The sequence below is a fragment of the Geotrypetes seraphini genome, chromosome 14 (genome assembly GCF_902459505.1).
Source record: "Geotrypetes seraphini chromosome 14, aGeoSer1.1, whole genome shotgun sequence".
Classification (NCBI taxonomy): domain Eukaryota; kingdom Metazoa; phylum Chordata; class Amphibia; order Gymnophiona; family Dermophiidae; genus Geotrypetes; species Geotrypetes seraphini.
The window spans coordinates 26,813,681-26,838,831 of NC_047097.1; the positions used below are offsets into that span (position 1 = coordinate 26,813,681).

Consider the following 25,151-nt stretch of genomic DNA (forward strand, 5'->3'; position numbering starts at 1 on the left):
CTCAGGATAATGAGCAACAGGTGTAGCTTGTTCCTGCCCAAATTGAGGACTGGAATGTTCCTGGTGTTGCCTGGAATTGTGTTCCCCATTAAGGTCAGGTGATGTGTGGTGCACCCTCCCCCTAGGAACACTATCCCGAGTACCTTTAGTTCCCTTCACCCATTGTTTTCCCTTCTCTAACTCCTGCAAAAACAAATAGGTACTTCTTTGCTCTTCACTGAACCTTCCCTGCCTGGCTGTAGTTCTGGGCTGAGGTGTTGGTGTGAGTAGTGTTTTATCTCTTTGGGCGAGTATTTTCCCTTGCCTAGCCCTAGGCATAGGCGTCCTTTCACTACCCTGCTCAGTCGCAGGGCCTACCCTGTGACAATATATTGATTCTTAGACAAAGTTGTTTATAGTGCCTTCTCACTCCAATTCAGACTGTGTCCAGCCAGCCCGACGTTTCGCTATTATGGCATCTTCAGGAGCAGTAAAGGTATGTTATGGTATTGATTTTGCTGGCTTAATGCTGTTAGGTATATGTTTAGTAGAGGGAATGGATCCTGTAATGATTTAAGTAATTATGTTTTAGAAGTTGTAAACCTGCCACAGTTTCAGCTCCTGAAGACGCTGTAATAGCGAAATGTGGCGCTACGTCGGGCTGGCTGGACGCAGTCTGAATTGGAGTGAGAAGGCATTAGAACAGCTTTGTCTAAGAGTCAGAACATTGGAGAATACGGGAGAAATGAAATAATACACACAGATTATGATGTGGAACAGCTTTATTTTCATCAGAAAAGGACTAGAGGGGAGCCGGGGACCCCTGAGTCTGACTTGTCGAAACACGGACTGTGTTGGGTCCAACCACGCTCCCAGCGGTCTAGATCCTTAAGGTTTTGATGTGGATTACTTTGGTTTTATGTGGATTGCTATGTTGATGTGGTGAATTTTTAAAACTTCCAATAAAGTCCATTTCAGGACCTTCGTCACTCCACAGTGTTTCTTTGGTTTCTCGTTGACATGCAATAGGCATCAAACGTTAGGCGTCTAACTTCTGTAGGCGCCAATTACAGAATCTGGCCCTAACTGGTTAAGTGCTGCTGAAAATGACCGTTTCGCTCTGAACAAGCAATAAAACTGGCCAGGAACCATTTCTGACTAGTTAAAGTAAATCACTTTGAATATTGACCCCCTTAGAATACTGGCACTTACACCCCCCCCACCCCTACACACACACTCACACCCCCCCAGACCCCTCCACATACACACTCACCCCACACACACCTGTGAAAGTGCTATCAGAGCACAAATGCCTTAACACAGTGTCTCGCAAACTGTGTGTCGCAAAAGATTCCAGAAATTATTTTTAAAATTCCTTTCATAAGAAATAAATCCTAAAGCAAATATACGCTAGACTAGATGATATGTACATCGTGTAGGCAAGAGTGTTGCCGCTGGCGCCGGTGCCTCTCCTCCTCTTTGCCCCCCAGTGCACCTCTGTAAATGTTCAGCAGTGTGAGCAGCATCTTCCAGCTAGGTGCTTGGGACCTGGGTTGGCCACTGTTGGAAGCAGGATACTGGGCTTGATGGACCTTCGGTCTGTCCCAGTATGGCAATTCTTATGTTAAGTATAGGACAATCAAGCCATTGTGACATCACTGATGAGTTTGGCTCTTAGGCATTGGTAGAATGAGGCATTATGACATCACAATCTCAGCTCTGGAATGTTGCTACTATTTGGGTTTCTGTCAGGTACTTGGGACCTGGGTTGGCCACTGTTGGAAACAGGATACTGGGCTTGATGGGCCTTCGGTCTGTTCTTAAGTCTAGGACAATCAAGCCATTGTGACATCACTGATGAGTTTGGCTCTTAGGCATTGGTAGAATGAGGCATTATGACATCACAATCTCAGCTCTGGAATGTTGCTACTATTTGGGTTTCTGTCAGGTACTTGGGACCTGGGTTGGCCACTGTTGGAAACAGGATTTTGGGCTTATGTTCTTATGTGAGTCAAGTCTAAGACAATCAAGCTATTGTGACATCACTGATGGGTTTGGCTCTTAGGCATTGGTGGAATGAGGCATTATGACATCACAATCTCAGCTCTGGAATGTTGGGTTTCTGCCAAGTACTTGGGACCTGGGTTGACCACTGTTGAAAACAGGATACTGGGCTTGATGGACCTTTGGTCTGTCTCAGAGTGGCAATTTTTATGCTCTTATGTTCTCCCTTCTGACATCACTTCCTGTCACTGGAACAAGATGTGACATCAGAAGGGAATTGAGGGTGGCATGAGCAGAAGGTGGACAATTCTGCTTATGTCACGAACATTTCCAGAGGTATAATTTCAATTATATAATGTGCCGCAAAAAACACTGCCTTAGCACATAAAAGCAGAGGGTGCATTTAGGCTCACGTATGGACTCGAGCCAGAGATAGGGTTATCAGACATCTGGATTTACCTAGACGGCTTTTCAGAACCTGACACTTTGTCCAGGCTTTGAAAACTTTCAACTGGGAGCGGCATCGAAAGGGTATCTGCACATGTGCAGATGCAACGCGGTAATGTCACTTGCTGGCGCGTGATGTCATCAGGTCACATCTGTGCATGCGCAGATGACCTCCCGACGCTGCTCCGAACAAGTGAACAGGTTGAGGGGGCGTGCCTGGGGCATAATGGGACATGACTTCGGCAGAACAGGGCGAGGCCAGGCAGAACTGGGGGCCCAGTAGCCCGTTCTCACGGTGGCCAATCCAGGTCACTAGTACCTGGCCAACACCCAAAGAGTAGCAACATTCCTTGCTACCGATTCAGGATGAGCAGAGGCATCCCCCTGTCTTAATATCAGACTATGGACTTTTCCTCCAGGAACTTTCTTAAAACCAGCTATGCTATCCGCTCTTACCACATCCCCTGGCAACGTGTTCCAGAGCTTAACTATTCTCTGAGTGAAAAAATATTTCCTTCTATTGGTTTTAAAAGTATTTCCCTGTAACTTCATCAAGTGTCCCCTAGTCTATAATTTTTGACGGAGTAAAAAATCGATCCTCTTGTACCCGTTCTACTCCACTCTTGATTTTGTAGACTTCAATCTTATCTCCTCCCCAAGCTGAAGAGCCCTAACCATTTTAGTCTTTCCTCATACGAGAGGCGTTCCATCCCCTTTATCATCTTGGTCGCTCTTCTTTGAACTTTTTCTAGTGCCGCTATATCTTTCTTGTGATAAGGTGACCCGATATGAACGCAATACTCCAGATGAGGTCGCACCATGGAGTGATACGGGGGCATTATAACATTCTTAGTCATGTTAACCATCCCTTTTTTAATAATTCCTAGCATCTCCTAACCAGTCATATCTACGAGCCGTGCCAGGAACCTTTTGGAGCACTGATAAGATGTTTATGGCACAAGAGGACAGCTCTGGAATGAAATGTAGATATTGGGATTCACTGCTAAGCATTAGTAAAGAAAAGGTAATTGTGCCTTGTGAGGAAGGCAGGAGGCAACAGTCGGAGAGCTGAGATTGCGGATGTGACTGGGTTTCTGTAGGTCAATAATTACACTGGAATGACGCACACAGAGTCTGGGCTGATGGCAGAACAAGGTGCAGTTAATCAGAATGTCACACACTATCAGTCCTAAAGACCACAGGGCTTCCAACTCATGGTCTCGAACAAGGAGTCTGCTGTTATACTCTGCTCCGCTAATTCCTGCAAATAGAGACAGATGTGAATGAATGGACAGCCCAGAGCTGAATGGATTAGGAATGAAAATGTAGCAATGAGAAACAGGGTAATAGCTTCTCCTCTCCGTTCCATCTTGAATCAGATGCAGTCCTGAAACTTCCCCATTGCCTGTCATTATGCTCTTCTGTCTGATTGCATACTTTCACTATATTTGAATTTGAAGGCGGTATAAGATCACTGTAGATAATGGTAATTGACTAAGAATGTACTGGCGTTCTTATTTCCGGTATAGTTGTTTGTTATATGATTGTATGAGATTGTTTGCAAATGTATTGATATGTTTTGTAATCTACCTTGAACTCATGGTAGGTTAAGCAGACAGTTAGTGGCCAAATTAAATTAAATTAGAGTAAATTCTCTCCTTTTTCTCTTCATCCTCTGAATGCCTTCCCACGCCAACTTAGAATAGCCTACTGGGTCAGACCAATGGTCCATCAAGCCCAGTAGCCCGTTCTCACGATGGCCAAGCCATGTCCCTAGTACCTGGCCAAAACCCAAAGAGTAGCAACAGTCCAGAATCCCAAAGAGTGACAAGATTCTAGAACCCCAAAGAATATCTCGATTCCATGCAGAACCCCAAAGAGTAGCAACATTCCATGCTACCGATCCAGGGCAAGCAGTGGCTTCCCCCATGTCTTTCTCAATAACAGACTATGGATTTTTCCTCCAGGAGATGGTCCAAACCTTTCTTAAAACCAGCTACGCTATCCGCTAAGATAGTTTACCTCTCACCCACACTCTATAATTAGCATATACCTATGAAGAGAATAAGATATCATATGCAAATATAATATAGTCATCTACACAGGCAGGAGCACGTTACAGGGCTTCAAAGAAGGTTTGGCTAGGTTCCTAGAGGACAAAGGGATTGAGGGGTACAGATAGGAGTAGAGGTAGGTTATAGAAATAGTCAGGGACCATTGCTCAGGCAATAGGCCTGATGGGCCACCGCGGGAGCGGACCGCTGGGCGAGATGGACCTCTGGTCTGCCTCAGTGGAGGCAACTTCTTGTGTTCTTATCTGCCCTCTAAGACCTAAAATTACATGTCTGCCTCGGAACAGAGTTCATATTATGAATCTATCCACAACCTCTGGCAATGCGTTCCAGAGCTTAACTATTCTCTGAGCGAAAAAAAAAAAAATTTCCTCTTATTGGTTTTAAAAGTATTTCCGTGTAACTTCATCGAGTGTCCCCTAGTCTTTGTAATTTTTGACGGAGTGAAAAATCGATCCACTTGTACCCGTTCTACTCCACTCAGGATTTTGTAGACTTCAATCATATCTCCCCCTCAGCAGTGGAACTCACCTTGATTTTCTAATGGTTAAATTCAAGATCTCTCCTAGCACTTGTTACTCAAAAACATTTGCATGGGATTGGACAGATTCCTGAGGGAAAAGGGGATCGTGGGGTACTGAGGGAGGTGCTGAGGTGTTGCATAAGTATAGACAGCTCACCAGGTCGTGCAGGTGCAAGGCCGGAGGGTTAGGACATTGATGGGAAGATAGGACTTCGATGAGAAACCTAGGGGGCAAGGGGGCCCCTTCTGGTGATTAAGGCAGGTCATGACCTGTTGGGCCACCGCGGGGGCGGACTGCTGGGCGGGATGGACCTCTGGTCTGACCTGGCAGAGGCACTGCTTATGTTCTTAATACCCACAATGCTTTATGGGTGCTTCCCTTTCCATTGTTGGTTATGGTACAGAAGTGTTTGAATGACGCCTTTGAGAAGGTGTACCACAGATAAAAGCATTGTTTCTATTCTGCAGCCTGCTCTGCTTTTCTTCCTGTTGGAAGTTTGTTATAAATACCGCAGGCAGATGGAGGGATGTGATAACTAGGGTGTTTGTGCATCATTAGATGCAAAACCTTGCCTTAGTGACAGTGCAACTGGCAAAAGGCATAGGGTATTCTTGGTTGTGCTTTTAAATAGCGGATGAATCAGCACTGAGCTGAAAAGGTAATTGCAGCTTCCATGGCTCCATATCAGATTAGCTGTTAAAAGGCTGACATTTCTGCAGAAATAATTTATTCCCAATTTCAACACTGATTATTATAACAATCCGTTACAGCTATTGAATAGGAAGAATATAAAGCACGAAATCTTATTTTCTCCACAGGTTTCACTCCCTCTGCCCCAAAGAAAGCCTACTACTGCACGTTGTTCTTCGATGGTGCAATCTTGCAATGGAGCATCCATGTTTGTGGCCTCATGGCTACCACACGACTAAAGGCTGAGTGCTGCACAGTGCATGGACGAATTATCCAACAGACAATTTACAAGTACATATGTTGCATTTCGCTAGCTCTGTTCCGGTTATCTCATAGTTTAACAATTGCCTTTAATTTTTGATTCACCCTCGTAGAATATGGGCTTAAATGTCAATTCTATACTGGAAGTTCTGTGCCGATATGCCGTTATAGCACTCCCACTTTTTAGGCAAGAGCTCTTATGCCAACCAAAATTTGCTATAAATGGTTGTGCCTACTCATAGTCAGTAGGGAATACAACTTATAGTAACCTATGACTTGCACACTCCATGCTTGACCACGCCCTGGCCCACCCATGGCCCCTTTGCAGGTATACGCGAGAACACTTAGGCACCCTTCTATGGAATAGGGTCAAAATGCACTTCTGTTCTTAATTGCCATTCTGCCCCTGCTATGATGCTCAACTGTCATTTTTCTCCATTTCTGCACCTACAGCTAGTTACCTTAAGTAAACCTCCCCACCTGAACTGTCAAGGTATAGCGGGTTATAAATAAAATTATTATTATTATTATAAGACGTTGGTTGGTCTTGTTCCTATTTATTGGGGTTCAAGAAGGTATTGGATGATTTCCTGAAGAAAAAGGGATAGATAGAAGATCAGTATACAGGTCCTGGACTTGATGGGCTGCCGCGTGAGCGGGCTTCTGTGCGCGATGGACCTCTGGTCTGACCCAGCAGAGGCACGGCTTATGTTCTTATGTCTCTAATCATTTTTTGTTCCCTGCATATTCTCGTCCTAAGCGGATGCATTTTAAAAAGACTTCTGGACAAAACTTTATCTTATCAGGCTGGTGTTTGGTGTACAACTATAAGTGGTTTATTTTTTAATTCAAGCTCTTACCAAATGTTTAGAAGATCTGTGAAGTCTTATTTAGATGACAAATTTGTTTAAGAAATTCTAATTATATGATGGATATATTTCTGCGTCTGGCAGATTTTCTTTATGTAAACTGCTCTGAACTGTCAAAGTATAGCGGGTTATAGATAAAAAATTATTATTATTATTAATCCATAGAGCTATCCATGTCTCCATCTGACCATCTTAGTAGCCACTTTCTGGACCATGCATAATTTCCTAGACATTCCAGGTCGGTAAATAACATATTACACAATATTTAAAGCTAGTTGTTGATTTTCCACACAAAATGGCACCATTTTTTCACCAGTGCTTTTTAGAATGATGACATCTCCAAAATGTGATGCATCCTACTGGACCAACTCCATCTGTTTATATCTTTTTGATGATGTGGTCTCCAGAATTTGCACTCTACTCCAAATGGGACCAGAGATTTATACTGAGGCATTATCACCTCCTCTCCCTTTGCACCCAAGCATCCTTTTGGCTTTTGTTATTTTCCTTTTCTGTTTAGCCAACTTAAGATCATCAGACATGATCATCCCCACGTCCAGCTCATCTTTCATGTGCAGAAGTGCTCCACATCCATATGTACGCTCGTTTAGGTTTTTGCAGCCTATATGCATCACTTGACATGATGTATTGGGTCAGGCCCTTGTTCTTTATTGTACAATGGCTGGAATCAGTTGGCAAACTTATCACGATACACTGTCAGCTCTAATACAATGATTTGTCATGTTAGTACTGAAGCAGCAGTCTGAATTAATGGACTCACCACTGGGCTTTTCAAAGCAATTACTGCTTTCCTTGTTATATGGGGAAGAGGATGTCAGTTCATTACGCCAGCATTACATGAGCTATACCAATGCGAAATGCCCCTTAAGATGCTGCAGGGCAGGATGTAGGGAACTGAACTGAGTTACGTTTCTCCTTTAAAGATCACGCTCTCCTTTTTGAGCTCTGTGTCATATATTTAAGGAGCATATGGTAACGTGCTGTTTTTCTGACGGAATGTCCTGGGAGAAAGGAAGAGATGATTGTACTCTAAACTTCTTTTGACATTTTATTTTTTACTAAATCCTCTAACCGTTATATATTTGGAGGATTATCACCATGAAAGGAGCAGAGGAGTAGCCTAATGGCTAAAGCAGTAGGCAGGGGACTGGATGGTGATGATTCAAATCACACAACAGCTCCTTGAGGCTTGGGCACATCTTTTAATCCTCCATTGCCTTGGGTCCAATACTGGGCAGGTTCTGGCTACGTTGCTAGCCTTGGTCATGCCCCCTATGCTGAGACAGCATAGATGAAGGTAATGGCAAACCAATCCTCTATCATGCCAAGAAAACCACGAGGAAGGGGATCACCAGGCATGGTGATCTGGATCTGAATGGAAAGGAAGAAATACAATAAGGACAGATATGGTACATGCTTGCCGAGCAGAGTCTGGACCTGAATTATATGTTCCAAAGGTACGCAGAAAGCATCCCAGGCCATTTTCATAGTGGCAATACCTAGAGCCACATTCTCTAGATGCAGAGAGGGTCCACATATGGGACCCGATCACCCCAGTGATGCACTCTGCCCACTGACTGCCGATCAACAAATGATGTATATTCAAAAGCCTAGTAATGGCCTACAAACTCTTCCTATGCCCAGAACTGACCACTTCATTCGCAAGAAGAGAAGCGATTAAGCACGTCCTCAGGACGTGCCCTCCATCTTGAAAACACCCAAAAAAGATCCTACTCGCACTACCTACCGTGCCTCTGGAACAAACTACCTACCCGCATAAGATCATTAGATCTACTGGATTTCATGAAGGCAATACAAACTCACCACTTCCCCTGACCCTCTATGAGAGTGCGCCAATCCAAATTCCCTGGACCTCCTGACAAGAAGCCCTGACCCACCACAGTCTCAAATCACAAATTCTGATGTTCTTTGTCCTATATCTGACCATACCATGTTTTGTCATACAATATTCTACCGAACTCTTCCATACTGTTCACTATCCTTGTCCTACCACACTATACTATATGCCATATTTACCACACTGTTTGCCATACTATATCCTGGATTAGCCTGCTCTAAGACAGCTGAGAAACTGGAACTCGCCTGAAAAGTATTTGTGACCCCTGAGGCAGGCGTACTTTACGACAAAACACAGTGCTGTGTCAAGTCCAGACCTTTGTGATTGGACATAATAAACATTTTGACGTCATCCTGTTGACTCTTTTCATTGTGGAAAGTTTATTTGTTCCATCCCACTATTTGCCTGGCTCCTGCGGGTTTGTCTTCTGCTGGACTCCCTGTGATATTTGCCATACTATGTCCACCATGCTACGATCCCTCATGCCATGTTTGCCACACAATGTTTGCTGTTCCATGCCTTCCATACTTTGTTTCATCATGCACACTTGCCTTACCATTTTTGCCAAATCGTGTCATGCTTTGTAATATTGTGTTTACCGTGCTAAGTTTTGCTAAACTATGCTCGTCATGCCATGTCTCATGCTGCTGCTTGTGACCCTGGGCGGGGTTTAGAGCACAGGTGTCAAACTCAAGGCCTATTGGCCAAATCCAGCCCGCCTGGCCGTTCCATGCGGTCCGCGGTCCAATGCTGCTGGTGTTATCTTATGGCCAGCTCCCCCCTCCTCATTTCCACAGTGTGGACAAAGCCGCTTGCAGCAGCAGCTCCTCGCGTGCCTCGCGCCTCATCCGGATGTGTTCCCTCTGACTTTGCGACGTCAGAGAGAAGGCTTCTGGTTCAGGCACAGGATGCGGCTTTGTGCAGGAGGAGGGAGCCGGCCACAAGATAACACCAGGGAGCATCAGACCGCAGGCTGCATAAAATGGTCAGATGGGAGCCGGCCAGAAGGTAGGACACCAGCCAGAGAGAGGCACAGCATGGAGGGAGGGAGACAACAAATATAGCAGGAATGATTTTATTTTCAATTTAATGTTTGAATTGTGTCAATTTTGAGAATTTTAATCCGATGTCTATATTTTGCACTGTTCAGGAAGAAATGCATTTGTTTCTTTTCTTCTGGGATTGTACTGTTTGCAGAGTCTTGCATCTTAGGGTTTGTTTGTATATATTAGTACTTTTAGTTTTTGGTCCCGTATTTGCATAGGGGTTTATCTGTTTTCTGGTAGGAATGAATGTTGAGAAGTATACAGTGTGCTTTGTGTAATTTAATTTTGTGGTTAACCATTATGTATTAATAAGATTATATTGTGTGTGTACATTTGAAAAATAAATAGAAAAATGGTGTTACAATTAGTACTATTATAGGGGCGGGGTCTGGCCCACGACTTAGCCTGTGTTTTGGATTTCGTCCCCTTAATGTGATTGAGTTTGACACCCCTGCTTTAGAGCATTAGAGGTAGACTGATTCCAGCTTTCCCAGTCTCTCCTTAAGAATGACATGGGGGACAAATTTTTTCCCATTCCCGCGGGAACTCATTTTCCTGTCCCGTTCCCACGAGTTCTTTTCCCGTCCCTGCCCCATTCTGACAATTTCCGTCCTCATCTGCACAATCCTCACACACTTTAAAATCATAAGTGTTCGAGGCTTGTGCGGTTAAGGCAGAGCTTACAGGAATGGGGCAAGGACAAGGACAGTGACAAAACTCGCGGGGACAGGATGGGGAAAATTGTGTCTCCCTGTCATTCTCTTACACAGCACTAAGATTAGGTTGACAACCTCTGCTCTAACGCCATGCCAATTTTCAAGTTATTAAAGATCCCAATTCCTGCTTAAATTTATTTCTAGTTTCAAATTGTGCTAGTATCATTTGCCTGAGGACAGGCAGCTCCATCCTGAAAGAGTCATCAAGCCTGGCCTTGTCTCTTCCTGTCCCCATCATTCGGGTGTGAACAGATGAGAGCTGATGAAATAGAGAATTGCACTTCAGTCTCATTATCCTTAGCTGCGGACAGTGCAGAGGATGTCTAGTGGTTGTTATCAGGATGAAATAAGACATAGAGGAGGTGAAAATCAATATTTCTTAAGAAATTTCTCCAGAGCAGTCGAGCCAAACGACCATATTTGATTAACTCAACAGCGCCCCCTTCTGTGGCAGATTTATTAAAGTTATATTCCAGTTTTACCCCTTCATTTCTCATGTGAAATTACTGAGCTATTTGAGTTGATTAATCTGGAACAAGCTTTGCACCAGGACCATTGAGGGGTGGTAGATTCAGGGGCAATGTTAGGAAATTCTACTTTACGGAGAGGGTGGTGGATGCCTGGAATGCGCTCCCGAGAGAGGTGGTGGAGAGTAAAACTGTGACTGAGTTCAAAGAAGCGTGGGATGAACACAGAAGATTTAGAATCAGAAAATAATATTAAAGATTGAACTAGGCCAGTTACTGGGCAGACTTGTACGGTCTGTGTCTGTGTATGGCCGTTTGGAGGAGGATGGGCAGGGGAGGGCTTCAATGGCTGGGAGGGTGTAGATGGGCTGGAGTAAGTCTTAACAGAGATTTCGGCAGTTGGAACCCAAGCACAGTACCGGGTAAAGCTTTGGATTCTCGCCCAGAAATAGCTAAGAAGAAAAAAAAAATATAAAATAAATTTTTAAATTGAATCAGGTTGGGCAGACTGGATGGACCATTCGGGTCTTTATCTGCCGTCATCTACTATGTTACTATGTTACTATGACCAAACATTGATAAATCTACTTATCCGTGTGTGGGTTTTGGTCGTTTGTTTAGTTTTTTCTAAATTCAGAAAGAAGCTGCAAAGCTTTACTGTTCAAAGCACAAAAGAAACACAGTAGACGTGAGAAATGAATGTGACATCTTAACAAAACCAGGTAATTTAAAACCTTTGTAGCCATGAAACCATGTAAAGTGAAAACTTTTTATTTTACGCTAGTAGAGGACTAAAGCTTTTGAAATATAAATGAACCTATTATTCACAGGTGCTTACCTATAGAGCAGAGATAGCTAAAGCTAGGGAACTCAGTGCATAGAAACAATTATCACATGTTCTTTCAATTTTTAATGTTATTACTATGACTCTAGGCAAATTAATAAATAATGAGACGTCCTCTTCATTTTCCCCTGGTTTCTCATCACAGTATGTACAGGCTCTCATTTCTGAAAACACCTCCAGACAGAAACGCTTTATGCTTTAATCTCACACGAAGACAAGAGCTCTTTAACATATGACTTATTTATACAGATTCTGGGACCTGTTTACTAAAGTACAGTCAAGTTTCTACATGTACCAAGTGTGGTAAGTACAAAGTCTACACTGTAACTACAGAGGTGGCTGGCATCATTGCTTTGCATGTAATACGCAGGGCAAAGGGTTTTTTTTTTAACTACCCGGGCCTGTGTTACAGGCCTTGGCGATTTTGCCAAAGCATGTATCATGAGCCCCAACAAAATGTCTGCAAGCACACAAAGAGCAGCAAGGAGGGGCATCAAGCAGATAATTTAGCCACATTATTCTGGGAGGGGAGGTATGGGTCTGATAATGACCGTTGGGGAGGGGAGAAGAGCCAAGGGACTTAACGGTTTATTGAGAGGGGGTGCAAAGCTGAAGATTTGCCTGGGGCACTTATTCCTTGTACTGGCCCTGAACCCCCTAAACCAGGAGTGGGCAACTCCGGTCCTTGAGGGCCTGAATCCAGTTGGGTTTTCAGGATTTCCCAAATGAATATGCATGAGATCTATTTGCATGCACTGCTTTCAATGCATATTCATTGGGGAAATCCTGACTGGATTCTGGCCCTCGAGGACCGGAGTTGCCCACCCCTGCTCTAAACCATTCTCTCCAGTTCAATGGCTCTTGGTCAGACCTCCCCAATCCAACCAGCTTCCCACACAGCTAAGGTCACTGGATTCCCTAATGACCTTCCAAAGATCAATGAAAACTTTCCTCTTCTGCCGATCTTGCCACCAATGAACAGTCTCCTCCAATATTCCTCTTATGCGCTCTGCTTTATGACCAGCCAAGACTCTAGAACAGTGGTTCCCAAACCTGTCCTGGGGGACCCCCAGCCAGTCAGGTTTTCAAGATATCCCTAATGAATATGCACGAGAGAGATTTGCATATAATGGAAGTGACAGGTATGCAAATCTCTCTCATGCATATTCATTAGGGATATCTTGAAAACCTGACTGGCTGGGGGTCTCCCAGGACAGGTTTGGGAACCACTTCTCTAGAACAAGATCTGTGTTTATCTAACTGTATCACTCTCCTTCTCATGATTGTTTGTCCTAAAACTGATTGTGAATGTCAAACTGTAACCCCTTTCTGAGCTCCTGGGAGAGCAGGATATAAATTGAAATAAATGTATTATTGCCTCAACAGTATCCCCTCCCCAACACTACTCTGCCCCAGTCACACCTCCTCCTGATCAGTATCTCTCAGTCAGTACCCCTCGAAATAAGCCGCCAAGATCACCCCTCACAAGCCCTCGTGATTAGCTTCCCTTCCAATAGAAACCCCTCTCAGCACCATACCATGACCTTTCCTGCCATCCCGTCCACCCCAGGAGCTCACTAATAATCTAGTGGAGTGAGGTGGGAATGCCTTCCCCTCCATTCTTGCCCTTGTAGCCCCTGAGGTTCAAAATGCTGCTTATGACCCCTAGTGGATCTCAAGGTGTATATTGCATAAACATATTTGATTTGGTTGAAGGACCTACCCAAAAGCATGATCATTTCCCTTTTCTGTGCTAGTTTGCCTCTCCCTTTATCCCTCTGGTTGTAGCCACTACCTTTGAGATTATCAGATTATATTATCCACCTGATATTCAGTCCTTGAATAACTTCCGGCTGGGTAAATAGCACTTAGCGAGCTAATTATGAATATTCACCGTCAGTGGCTAGTCTGGTCAGCAGCTATACCACATGACATAGCTGGTTAGTGCCAATACTTCTTAGCTGACTGGCTAAGTTTAACGACCAGATAGAACCACAGAAATAGGAGGTCTATCTATGGCCGCTATGTCTTAGCCAGTCAGCCAATGAATATCAGCTTAACCAGTTGTGTCATAAGTGGCTAAAAATAGATTGGAAATTCAATACTGGTCACTGGATAAGGCCCAGTTTTGATTTTTCAGGTTTGCCGCTGACCATGGGTTGCAGTGGCAGGTTCTACAGCAAAAACGGAAGGGAGGAGAATCTGGATTCAGGGTGGAAATAGGGAAGGGGAGATGAAAAGCTGGCCACCTGATGGGGGGGAAGAGGGGAGGTTGGAGGGAAAGGGTAGATGCTGACCACTGGGAAGAGGGGTAGAAGGGAAAAGAACTTTTTGAAGCCCAAACTAAGCTCAAAAGTAGACTTGGTTTTCATTCGCCTACAATATAGGCATGATATGGATGCCCTAAGTTTTGCAAGCAATAATCTGTTTTGATGTGTCCTGTTTATGTAGTGCCTTATTAAATATATTTTGAGCTTAATAAAGCAAAAATAAAAACCCAGAGAGTTATTTAGCAGATCGCATTAAGGATATCCAAACTGTGCCTAAGTTCTGTCCATAGAACTCAGGTCTATCTGAAGCCTAAACTAACCTCAAAAGTAGACTTCCTTACAATGCCTATAAGAATTAGTTTTACAATTGCTCTGCAGCTTTCTAGCATTTTCCCCTGTCTATTCACAATCTATCTAATGTATCTGGGGCAATGGGAGGATTAAGTGACTTACCCAGAGTCACTAGGAGCAGCATAGGATTTGAACCTACAACCTCAGGGTGCCGAGTCTGTGGCTCTAACCACTGTGCAACGCATTATTTTTAACCTGCAAAAATTGCTAGGTAGTAATTCTAAAAAGTCAGTAACATCAATAGCTTAAGAGAAATAAAAGTATGATGGCTGAATAAGTATGTAAAATTTCTCATTGAAATTCAAAGTGCTTCCTTGGAAAAACTGCAAAACACTGTGGAAGGTTAACTTTTTTTTTTTGCCTCACCTTGTATACGGAGACGTAATGATATTCGCCGTTTTGTTTTTCATTCCTTTTTGAATAGTTTTAAACATTTATCTGCTTTGTCTGACAGCTTCTGCATGCTGGGCTGAAAATGTCAATGATTTTTTTCCCATAATGATTTCAAGCATAGAACAAAACCGGAAAAGTCGCAGAGAAGGCAGCCAAAAGGATACAGGGGATGGAGCTTCTCTCTTACGAAGAAAGATGAAGAAAGGTTAGGGCTCTTCAGCACGGCAAAGAGACAGCTGAGAGATAATAAAAAACATAACATAAAAATGTATTTCTCTATCGCAAAATTAAGGGCTCCTTTTACAAAGGCACGCTAGTGGTTTTAGCGCACACTAAAATGCCACGCACGCTAGCCGCTACCGCTTCCTTTTAAGCAGCGTGCACTAAAAATGCTAGCACACCTTAGTAAAAGGAGCCCTAAAACTGAATATTATACGGGAATGACATTTAAATAACAATTTCAACAATATTCCATAAACTACAAATATTTAGAGAATAATAATAATAACTTTATTCTTTTATTCCGCCATAACCAAAAGTTCTAGGCGGTTTACACTAAAAAGAGCTGGACAATCAGCGAAATACAATAATACAGTAAAAAATACAAATATTTATAAAATAGAATTTCAGTAATAAAACTCACTAAGTAATAAACCTATCGAACAAAGTGGTCTTAATTAATTTCCGAAAACTGCAATAGGACAACATAGCTTGCTGAATACATTTACCTAACCAAGATTGTTGCCTACCAGCTTGGAATGCTAGGGTCCTATCTAAGAAGGTCTTATATCTACACCCATTAATTTTTGGATAAGCAAATAAGTAGATGTTTCTAGTTTCTCCTGATGGTCTATGCAACACAAAATGAGGAAAAAGTTAAGCTGGAGACAATCCCGATATCAGCTTAAAGCAGATACAGGAAAATTGAAATAATACTCTTGCCTCCAAAGGCAGACAATGAAGTAAACGATAATATGGACTAATATGGTCGTTCTTTTTTCAACCAAAAAACCAAATAGATATGTTTTTCTAAAGTTTTCTCAAATGCATATAAGTCATGGACATTCTAACCAGCGGCCCAAACTCAGAGTCCCAATGTGCCGTTTCAGAAGATAATTGATGATTTCTAAAATCATGAGTGGATTGGAATGGGCAAACAGGAAATGGTTGTTTGATCCGCGTTTTATCAGCAATAGGTTTCGGTGGTTTTCTCTGAAGTTTTGTCTCCTAAATAATATTCAGATAGTAATATAGAAAGCAATCTATAACAGGGCGCTTACATTAAGGTGCCCAGAGGGAACATGGCGGGCACCCAGGCCCCAATTCTATAAACAACACCTAAACCGTAGGCGCTGAGTAACGTGGCACTTAGTGAGTGCCAGTCTTAGCTTAGGCACCGTTTATAGAATCATGCCTAGTGATGCCTGAAGTAGATTTAAGTGCCAGTAGGTTTTTGTGGGCCTAAATACTGGCGCCTAAGTCCAAAGCAGGCCCCTACATGCCAAAAACATCCACGATCTGCCCATAACCACACCTACTTTCTAGTAAGCTCCTTGGGCCAGGTGCCTACTTGAAAGTAGTTGGTGCCTACCAAATTAATCCCCCCCTTCAAAACCACGCTAGGAATCTATGAGCATCGAAGCTGCTACCACCATGGCTGGCGCTAAAATAAGCTTGCGTGGTTTCGTAAAATGGGGTGGGGGGAATAAGTGCCTATCATCCAATTAATTTTAATTTAAGCCAGTTATGAGGTGCTAATTGCGATTGTGCCCTGCACCTGTTAGAGAAGCTACCCAACAGAACGAGAGGCTCGAACATTCCAACAAAGCCCTAATTTAGAGTGAAGCCTAACCTTTAGGAAGGATGATTAAGTGTGACAAGGGCAGGAGGTGAATGCAGGACTTCTTTACAAGCAACTGAGAAAAGAAATGCTTTTTATTTCTTAATAAGATTCAGGCCACTGGGAGCTATTCTTGTCCCTGTGTTCTAATAGGCTAGGGTTTCTCTGAATGAGAAACACAGGAAGCTCATTTCGTTGACGTCCTTGAACTTGGCAGAGTTGGATTTAAGATGCTGGCATCTATAGGCAGGACTAGAGCGTGGCGAGGGAAAGATTTTCATCCAACAATAGCTGTAAATATCGATATATAGTGTCAGAAATGTAAACATTTAACATCAATGGGGTATAATCATATAACAGAGATATGATAAATGTCAATACAATACAGTAACACCCAAAAAGGAGTGTAAACGTCTACAGAACTGGGACAAATAATTATTTCAAATGAAAGACCCGACACGGTCAGTGTTTCGCCTCTTGGCCTGCCTTGGGTGTCTTTTCAACTATCACGCAATATTTCTTTCATGGAATTGCTCGTTCCAATATCAGATGAAACTGCTTCCAATGACCTACGGCGACAACTGTTTCCCGCTGTCTTTATTCAGTACTGGCTGCGATCTGTCTTTTAGGTCGTCCAAGTGCTGATTTAGGCGGGTTTTTAGACATATTTACGTTTCGATTACGAACCCCATACTTCCATTCTGTGAGGTCATTTATATACATTAAGGGATTCTATATAGAGTGTTGCAGTTCTGGTGCCCAAAAAGTGAGTACTAAGGCCTGGATTCTGTAAACAGCAACAGTTTGGGCACTGGTAGACGCCCAAGATCAGTGAAAAAACCCACCATTTAAATGATGCTTTTCATTGATTTTCAAGGTGCAGAATCACGTCTTCGTAGGCGCTTTGTGGTACCTAATGCCACTATAGACATGGCTAAACCCAGAAGTGGCGTTAGGTGCTATAAAGCGCCTATGGAGGCTCCAGTCACATCAAAAGTAGGCGTTCAGTGGCCTAAAGCACCTACATAGGTGTGATTTTCGTAGGGTTACCAGACGTACGGATTTCCACGGATATACCCTCTTTTTGAGGACATGTCTGTGGGTCTGGACGGCTTTTCAAAACTTGGCACTTTGTCCGAGTTTTGAAAAGCTTCCCTCGAAATTGTGTCAGGCAAGAGGGCACGTGATGATTTCACACGCAGGGGCGAGAGCACGCATCATCATCACGTCGCATGTACGCATGCGCGGATGCCCTCCTGCCCGACCAGAGCAAGCAGCGAGTGCGGGGTTAGGGCAGGATCTGGGGCATTACGGGGCGGGGGATGGGCAGGCCTGGAGGCGGGTCTAGGGTGTCCAGATTTTACGAATGTAAACTCTGGCAACCCTAGATTTTGGCATGTATCATTAAGGCGCTGGTAAGCGCTTTAACGGTACCATTTTTTGCCATTTTAAATGGCATATTTATTCATTAACGTAGACGATGGAGACTGCCCTAACTTTGTTGGTTGGGCTGAGAACTTTTCAGTGGCCCCTCGTAATTAATCCATCATATATAGAAAGGATTATTTCAGACTCCATCCTACAGGAATAACTCAGCTGATAAAGAGACACATTTGAATATGTTTTCCATTTTCAAATGGCTCTAGTGATTTTTTGTGATCCCAATTATTGTCTGAAACTACAAGCAAAATAGCAGCCATTCAAAGGTAATATTTTTCCTCATTCTGGCACCAGCAACTTTGCTTTGACAGTTTTAATGATCTGCATAAGGAAGAAAAATTGGTCCATAAAAAAGAACAGTTCAACATCTTTATTTTTATAGCAATCAACTTCTGTGATTATTGTCCACTGTATATCTTAAAGAGCGATATTAGTCATAGAAGGCTTACAGATGTGGTAGATGGGATTGCGACAGGCAAACAGAATCATTCCTACGCAGAGAAGCCTCGCCATGAGCTGGTGCCAGTTTCAGTCCCTTATATCAAAAGCACTGCGTTGGAAGAACAGCAAAATGGATGACCTTGAAGAACGACCTCAGTGTGAATGTAAATTATCCTGGGAATCGTCTTTTTCTTTTCCTTTTAAAAAAAAAAAATAGGGAGACTACAAGCATCAATGTTTTTAAACAAGAAATACAATGTGGGCTTGATTTTATAACAGGATACCAATGTGAGAAAATCAAAAAAGGGGCCTAAACACCTTATTTTTTTTTCTTCTTTCTCCTATTGAAACTGTAGTTGCGTTTTTAGTTTCAATTTTTATGTTAAGTTGTTTTATTCATTAACTGCTTTAATCTGACAGGCAGCAACGATGATAGGAGGGTCCTTCAAAAAGTTTCCACACTTTCATATTCTCGCAGGAAATGGTTGGGGCGGGAGATGTGGTAAGAGGGCGTGTTAGTAGGGCGCTGGGAAAAATGTATCGCAAACAGGGTGATTAGGTGGAAAAGTGATGTAATTTGCTTTTGAGATATGTAATAAATAGTGCTTAAAAAAAATAAAAATAAAAGTGCAGAAACGTTTTGAAGGTCCCTCGTATATCAAGTGCAAATAAACTAAACTAAACTTTTCTAAAAGCTACATAGGCACCTAAGTACCTTCATAAAAGAGGCCCTTAGGTCCAGCCCCAGCAGTTCACAAGTACCCTTGCAGAAAGGCAAACCCCTGCTCTGTAGAAGGAGTGCCCACATGTTTTATAGTAGACGATGACGGCAGATAAAGACCCGAATGGTCCATCCAGTCCGCCCAACCTGATTCAATTTAATTTTTTTCTTCTTCTTCGCTATTTCTGGGCAAGAATCCCAAGTTCTACCCGGTACTGGGCTTAGGTTCCAACTACTGAAGTCTCCGTCAAAGCTCACTCCAGTCTATCTACACCCTCCCAGCCATTGAAGCCCTTGAAGTCCTCCCCGGCCCATCCTCTCCCAAAGGGCCATCTACAGACACAGACCGTGCAAGTCTGCCCAGTGCTGGCCTTAGTTCAATATTTAATATTATTTTCTGATTCTAGATCCTCTGTGTTCATCCCACGCTTCTTTGAACTCAGTCTCCAGTTTTACTCCCCTTCCCCCTTCCCTCCCTGTTTACTCTTCAGTCGCCTAGAGCTTGTATGGGTTTGTGCGACTCACAAATACAAGATTAGATTTGATTAGATGTGTACGAGGACCGATTGAAAAGTAATGAGACTCTTTTTTTAGAATCAGATGGCTCCAAGGGATCTGAACATTTTTCTATTTCAAAGTAGTTTCCTTCACATTCAATACATTTTCCGCAGGGTTTCAAAAGTGATTCACCGACGTGTAGTAGACCTTTTTGCAACCTCACCTTTAGCGCTGCGGCAGTGGTGTTTTTCACCAGCGAAATACTGCAGCCGGCTAATTTTTCCACCACCATATGCTTGCCGTAACATTTCAAGAGTTTCATTAATACTCCTTCCAAGATCAACCCAAAATTCAATCACACCCTCTGACTTACTCTCTCAGACACGACTTCCTCATCTGCCATGACAAAACGTACGAAGATCTTCCTTTCGCTGTAACCCAACTATGAAGTCTATGGCAATCCAACTGCAGGCTCCGAAACATTGATGTATGAGCTTCACAAGAACCAGCACATGTTACCCCTCTCCTTAGAAGAGCACACTGGCTTCCAATCACTCAGCGCATTACATATAAAATATTACTACTTACCTACAAAACTAAAATAACACACATGCCCGGATTTATAGACAGATTGTCCAAGTAGAACAGATTGTCCGAGTAACCAGCATCTTCTGGAAATTCCATCCCCGAGACACCTATTTTACGACACAACCAGAAAGAAGATCTTTTCCGTAACAGCACCAACAGTATGGAACCCTTTACCCCCAGCATCTTTGGGAGGAACTACCTTTAGATAAATTTAAAGCCAATCCAAAGACCTTTCTCTTTAAGGATGCCTATGACAAGTAGATATCAGACCTTAGGCCACAGGTGTCAAAGGCCCTCCTTGAGGGCCGCAATCCAGTCAGGTGTTCAGGATTTCCCCAATGAATATGCATGAGATCTATTTGCATGCACTGCTTTCATTGTATACTAATAGATCTCATGCATATTCATTGGGGAAATCCTGAAAACCCGACTGGATTGCGGCCCTCGAGGAGGGACTTTGACACCCCTGTCTTAGGCAGAAGGAAGAGCATTTCCCCCCTTCTCATTTATGTCTTCCTTTCCTATCATAGATTATACGTCTCCTCTTATCATTATGTTTCTATATATCATTAATGTCTTTTTGGTTTTAATGTTATCCCCTTTGTTTTTAATAGTTATCATATTGTACACCGCTTAGACAGTTTTTTAAAGCGGTATATCAAATTTTAAATAAAAACTAACCCCTAAATTCTATAAAGTTTGCCTGAAGTTTGACGCCTACATCAGCATGCCTAGTTGATGAAGGCGCCTAACTTAATTGATTAATTTGCTTAATCGGCACTTAGGCCCAAATTCTGTAATCAGCGCCTAAAGTTAGGCACCTATTTTGGAGGCGCTCAACTAGATAAGGCGCCTATCTAAATTGAATAAGAAGCTCAATTAGGCTTTTTAATCAGCACTGATTGAAACATAGGCGCCTATCAAGAAAGTGTGATTCTGTAACAAGGCGCCTCTAAAAATTTAGGCGGCCTTCAAAAATATAGGCGCTATGCATGTTAGGCGTGGGCGTGGCTATGTGATAGGCGCCTTCATACAGAATCGCAGCTGTTAAGCGTGCTTAAGCGCTCAGCTAGGTGCCTAACTTTTAAGTGTGCCTAGAGCTGACCTATTTAATGGGCACCTCCAAAATAGGTGCCCAAATAGGTGCCGCTCAGCGTGATTCACTAAACAGCACCCAATTAAACTTGAATCACGCTGAACAGTGCCTATATAGGCACCTAACTTTTGAGTGCTTCTTATAGAATTTGCCCTTTAACTCATAACTGTGTTAACTGAATGTTAGATGTACAACTTGGTAGGTGTGATTCTATAAAGTTTAGGTGCCTTGTCCAAAGCAACTATCTAAAAGTGGGCAGATCATGGGCATTTTGGGTTTTAAGCAGCGTCTGTTTCACGACTCTCCACATATCAGTTTATTCCACGTATCTACAACCATAGGACTCTCAGGGACCCCTGAAGAAGACTTTTTGTTGAAACACGGACCGTGTTGGGTCCCATGCCTTCAGCGGACTAGGTCCTTTAGGTTTTATGTGGATTATTTTATTCTCATGTGGATTATTTTATCTTTGAGTGGATTATATTATTGTACTTTTGAACGTTGACATTTTTAATAAAGTCCATTTTAGGAACATCGTCACTCCACAGTGTTTTTTGGTTTCTCCTGGTTTTTTCTCTGTGGATTTCCTGAGGTCAATTTTCTTTGCTTTGGTTTAGCAAAAACAAGCATAAATGTGGCATTTAATGCTATTCTATAATAGCATTCAGCACCAATTTCCTGAATCCAAACCTATCAGGCTCTTAATAAAAAAAAAAACCAAAAACCCAGACATCCAAAAAGCATCCTAAATCGACACTTGGACATCCTAATGGAGATGGGCATGTAGAAGGGTACAGCTGAGAGCAGCTGATCTGAGGAATTGAATTCTCTGGGAGATGTATAAGGAGAGAGAAGAGAGGAAAGAGATTGAGGGGCAGCAGAATCAACACACTTGTAAGTTAGTAATAGGTGTTTGAAAGGTAGTCCTATCTTTACTTAGGTTAAAGCTTCGTTTTTTAAAATACTCAGCAGTTTGTTACTTTTCTTAATTCACCTCCTCAAGTTATTTACAACTTTAGCCCACCTAGGATAGAAACATCTAAGGATATTTCTGTTCTGTTGCAGTAAATCATAGATTATATTTTTTTCCAGTATAATCAATAGCTTATGAGAGAAAAAAATGGGAAAGGAGCTAATAAGTACCTCTTCTTCAAAAAGGTATCTGTCCAAACACACAGGCACAGAGGTTTTGTTAAATCTCACCAATATTACTTGGGAAGAACTTTGTAATTTTCTGTCAAGTTAAACTGAACAGCAAGAAAGGAAACAAGCGTCTCCCTAATCTTCCTGCCCCAAGGAGAGCGGCTGGTTTATTTTCAATTCAAAAAAGACCAGGCAGCAGCTTTGATAAATAGCTCAATTGTTTCTGCTTGAACCCCCCACGCTGCCTTCTGGCGTCATGGCAGGGAGGAGTCAGTTCAATAAACAGGAGAAAGACCCCCATGTGGAAGAGATAAATAGACAGAAGTGACTTAAATCGGGCAGAATAAGACTTCTTCCAAACTAACCTGGCTGGATCGATCCTTTTTCTTGCGTGCGTCTGTCAACTTCAGGAAGAGGTTTCAGCACCATGGAGAGCTCCAGGATGCTTCTCGTCACTCTGGGCTGCTGGTTGCTGCTACTGGCTGTGGGCGCTCAGGAGAGCTCAGAGCTGGAGACAAGGGCACTGAGGGACTTCTATCCCAAGGACTCAATTCCTTCCAGCGAGAAGGAGCTAGTGAGTGACTTATTTAATGCTATACTGCCTGTCTCTCCCTCTGTCCCACTGATCTACAGACTGTCTGGTGGCACAGGTCTGTTCAGCAAGCTGTTTTTTCTCTACTGTCCACAGTACTTTGTTGCAAATAAATATTGAAACGATTATTTGGGTGAGAGAATGCCAAATGCGCAAACTATAAGAGCTATTTTCCTTATGCTTTTCTTATGTACGTTAATTAGCTCTTCCTTCTCCTATGTTTTCTGCTTTGTACTCTAGTCTTAATTATATGTGAACCGAGTTGAGCGCCACTGGGAGATGACCCAGTATATAAATCAAAGATTAGATTAGATTATTGCTTAGTGAAAGATAAGGTTTGAACATGAAAGAACTTCTTTAGCTTTAGAGATTAGCAGCAACCTATGGCAGAATTATATTTAGCTTCAGTGAGTACATTTGTTTTCAAGTTTATAATTTTTAGTTGACTTCACATTCCAAGTATTGACATCAAAGTCACCTATTTTCTAATAGGGAATCCTTCGGAAGTTAGAAATTGGATGTTTATTCATTTGTATTACTAATCTTTGTGAACCGCATAGAACTTATACAAGTGAGTTTTATGTGATGTCAGCAGACTCTATTTACTACTAACAATAGACTGATCAGCAACCCATAATCATGAAATACTGTTCTGTTCCATCTTAATCACAGGCATCAAAGTGTGATTAGAACCATAGATCACAAATACCGTTTCATAATATTTTGTTTTCCAGCTTGGAGCCTTGCAGGAAGTCCTTGAAAAACTGCAGAGTAAACGAGTTCCAGTCTGGGAGAAAAAATTTGGACAAGTTCCAACGGTAATTTTCATTACATTTTATAAGAAGCGCAATCGCAAAACAGTGCTGGGTCTTTCTACATTACAAGGAAGCTAAAAAGTTTCTGTGAGTAGGCTCTAATAAAAGTTAGTGACTGGGAAACGACGTCTGAACAAAACAAGAAAGTTAAAATATGGTCAGAGTCAAGTTGAAACAATATCTGTGCTTTTCTGTTGTCTTTGCTCTTTTCTAGTGCGATATTGGGGAACAGTGCGCAGTCCGGAAAGCATCTAGAATTGGGAAGTTATGCAACTGTCCTCGTGGAGCTGTCTGCAACTTTTTCTTGCTGAAATGTTTGTAAAGAAAGACGGTACTCACCATGCATCATCAGTACGGAAAATGCAAGAAAAAGGGAAGGAATGGATTCGTCCTGTAAAAAGATATGAATGACGAGTGTGATAGTAGACCATCTTGTTTGAAACATGCACACTTTATGACATGTGTAAAATAAATGATCTTTTTTTCTCTTTTGTAAAGTAGTTTTTGAGGGTTTTTTTTGCTGTCTGCATTTATGGGGAGGCTAAGTGAACTCCAAACAGTTTTAAAGGAAAACCATAGACTAAAAAATATCCCTCTTTTAATAAGAACTCTTTTATTTTATTCATGTTACAAGATGATTATATAGTTTCAGTTGAATTTTTAAGAGACCGTGTACCCATTCTGTGTCTATGGAAAAATACCTTGATACATCAAATACTAAGAAAACTATTTTTGTGACTCTAAAAAAAATGACTTAAGTGTAAATAGCTTTCTAGCTGGAATGTATATAAGAAAGAATATTGGTAAGTTACCGGTATATTAACTGTTTATTTCAAATATATTTTCAAATCACTCATAAGCAAGACATAAGTAGCCAATGTGGAAATGATCAATACATTGATGTTACAGAACCCTGATCATGTTTTAGGAACTGTTAAATGACGTATATGCAATAGTATACCTAACCAAATCAATGTGAAGCCCAAACTAACAAGATTATTCATGCAAACAAGTCAACACATGTTGGATGATGCTAATAAAACCATATGACTTTGAAGACATTTGAAATCATTTCTTTTATTGGCTTAGAAATGACAAACAGTAGTAAGACTATCTTAAGTATATACACTTCATCTTGTAAAGGTACGCTAAATCCAATTTCTTG

General features: G+C 42.2%; 1 protein-coding gene across 6 annotated transcripts; it reads left to right on the plus strand.

Moving 5' to 3' along the window:
- The first annotated feature begins 132 nt into the window (after nucleotides 1–132).
- LOC117348282 (cocaine- and amphetamine-regulated transcript protein-like) lies at nucleotides 133–25,026 on the plus strand. 6 transcript variants are annotated; one of them, XM_033920201.1, is made up of 5 exons: nucleotides 133–199; nucleotides 12,048–12,101; nucleotides 22,990–23,153; nucleotides 23,906–23,989; nucleotides 24,201–25,026. In XM_033920201.1, the coding sequence occupies exons 3-5, from the start codon at nucleotides 23,007–23,009 to the stop codon at nucleotides 24,306–24,308; spliced, it is 339 nt and encodes a 112-aa protein (XP_033776092.1). In that variant the 5' UTR covers nucleotides 133–199; nucleotides 12,048–12,101; nucleotides 22,990–23,006; the 3' UTR covers nucleotides 24,309–25,026. The 6 variants fall into 6 exon arrangements, with proteins under 6 accessions (XP_033776092.1, XP_033776091.1, XP_033776093.1 ...); XM_033920200.1 differs by having other exon boundaries at nucleotides 135–262; nucleotides 11,944–12,101; XM_033920202.1 differs by having other exon boundaries at nucleotides 138–262.
- The last annotated feature ends 125 nt before the right edge of the window (nucleotides 25,027–25,151 follow it).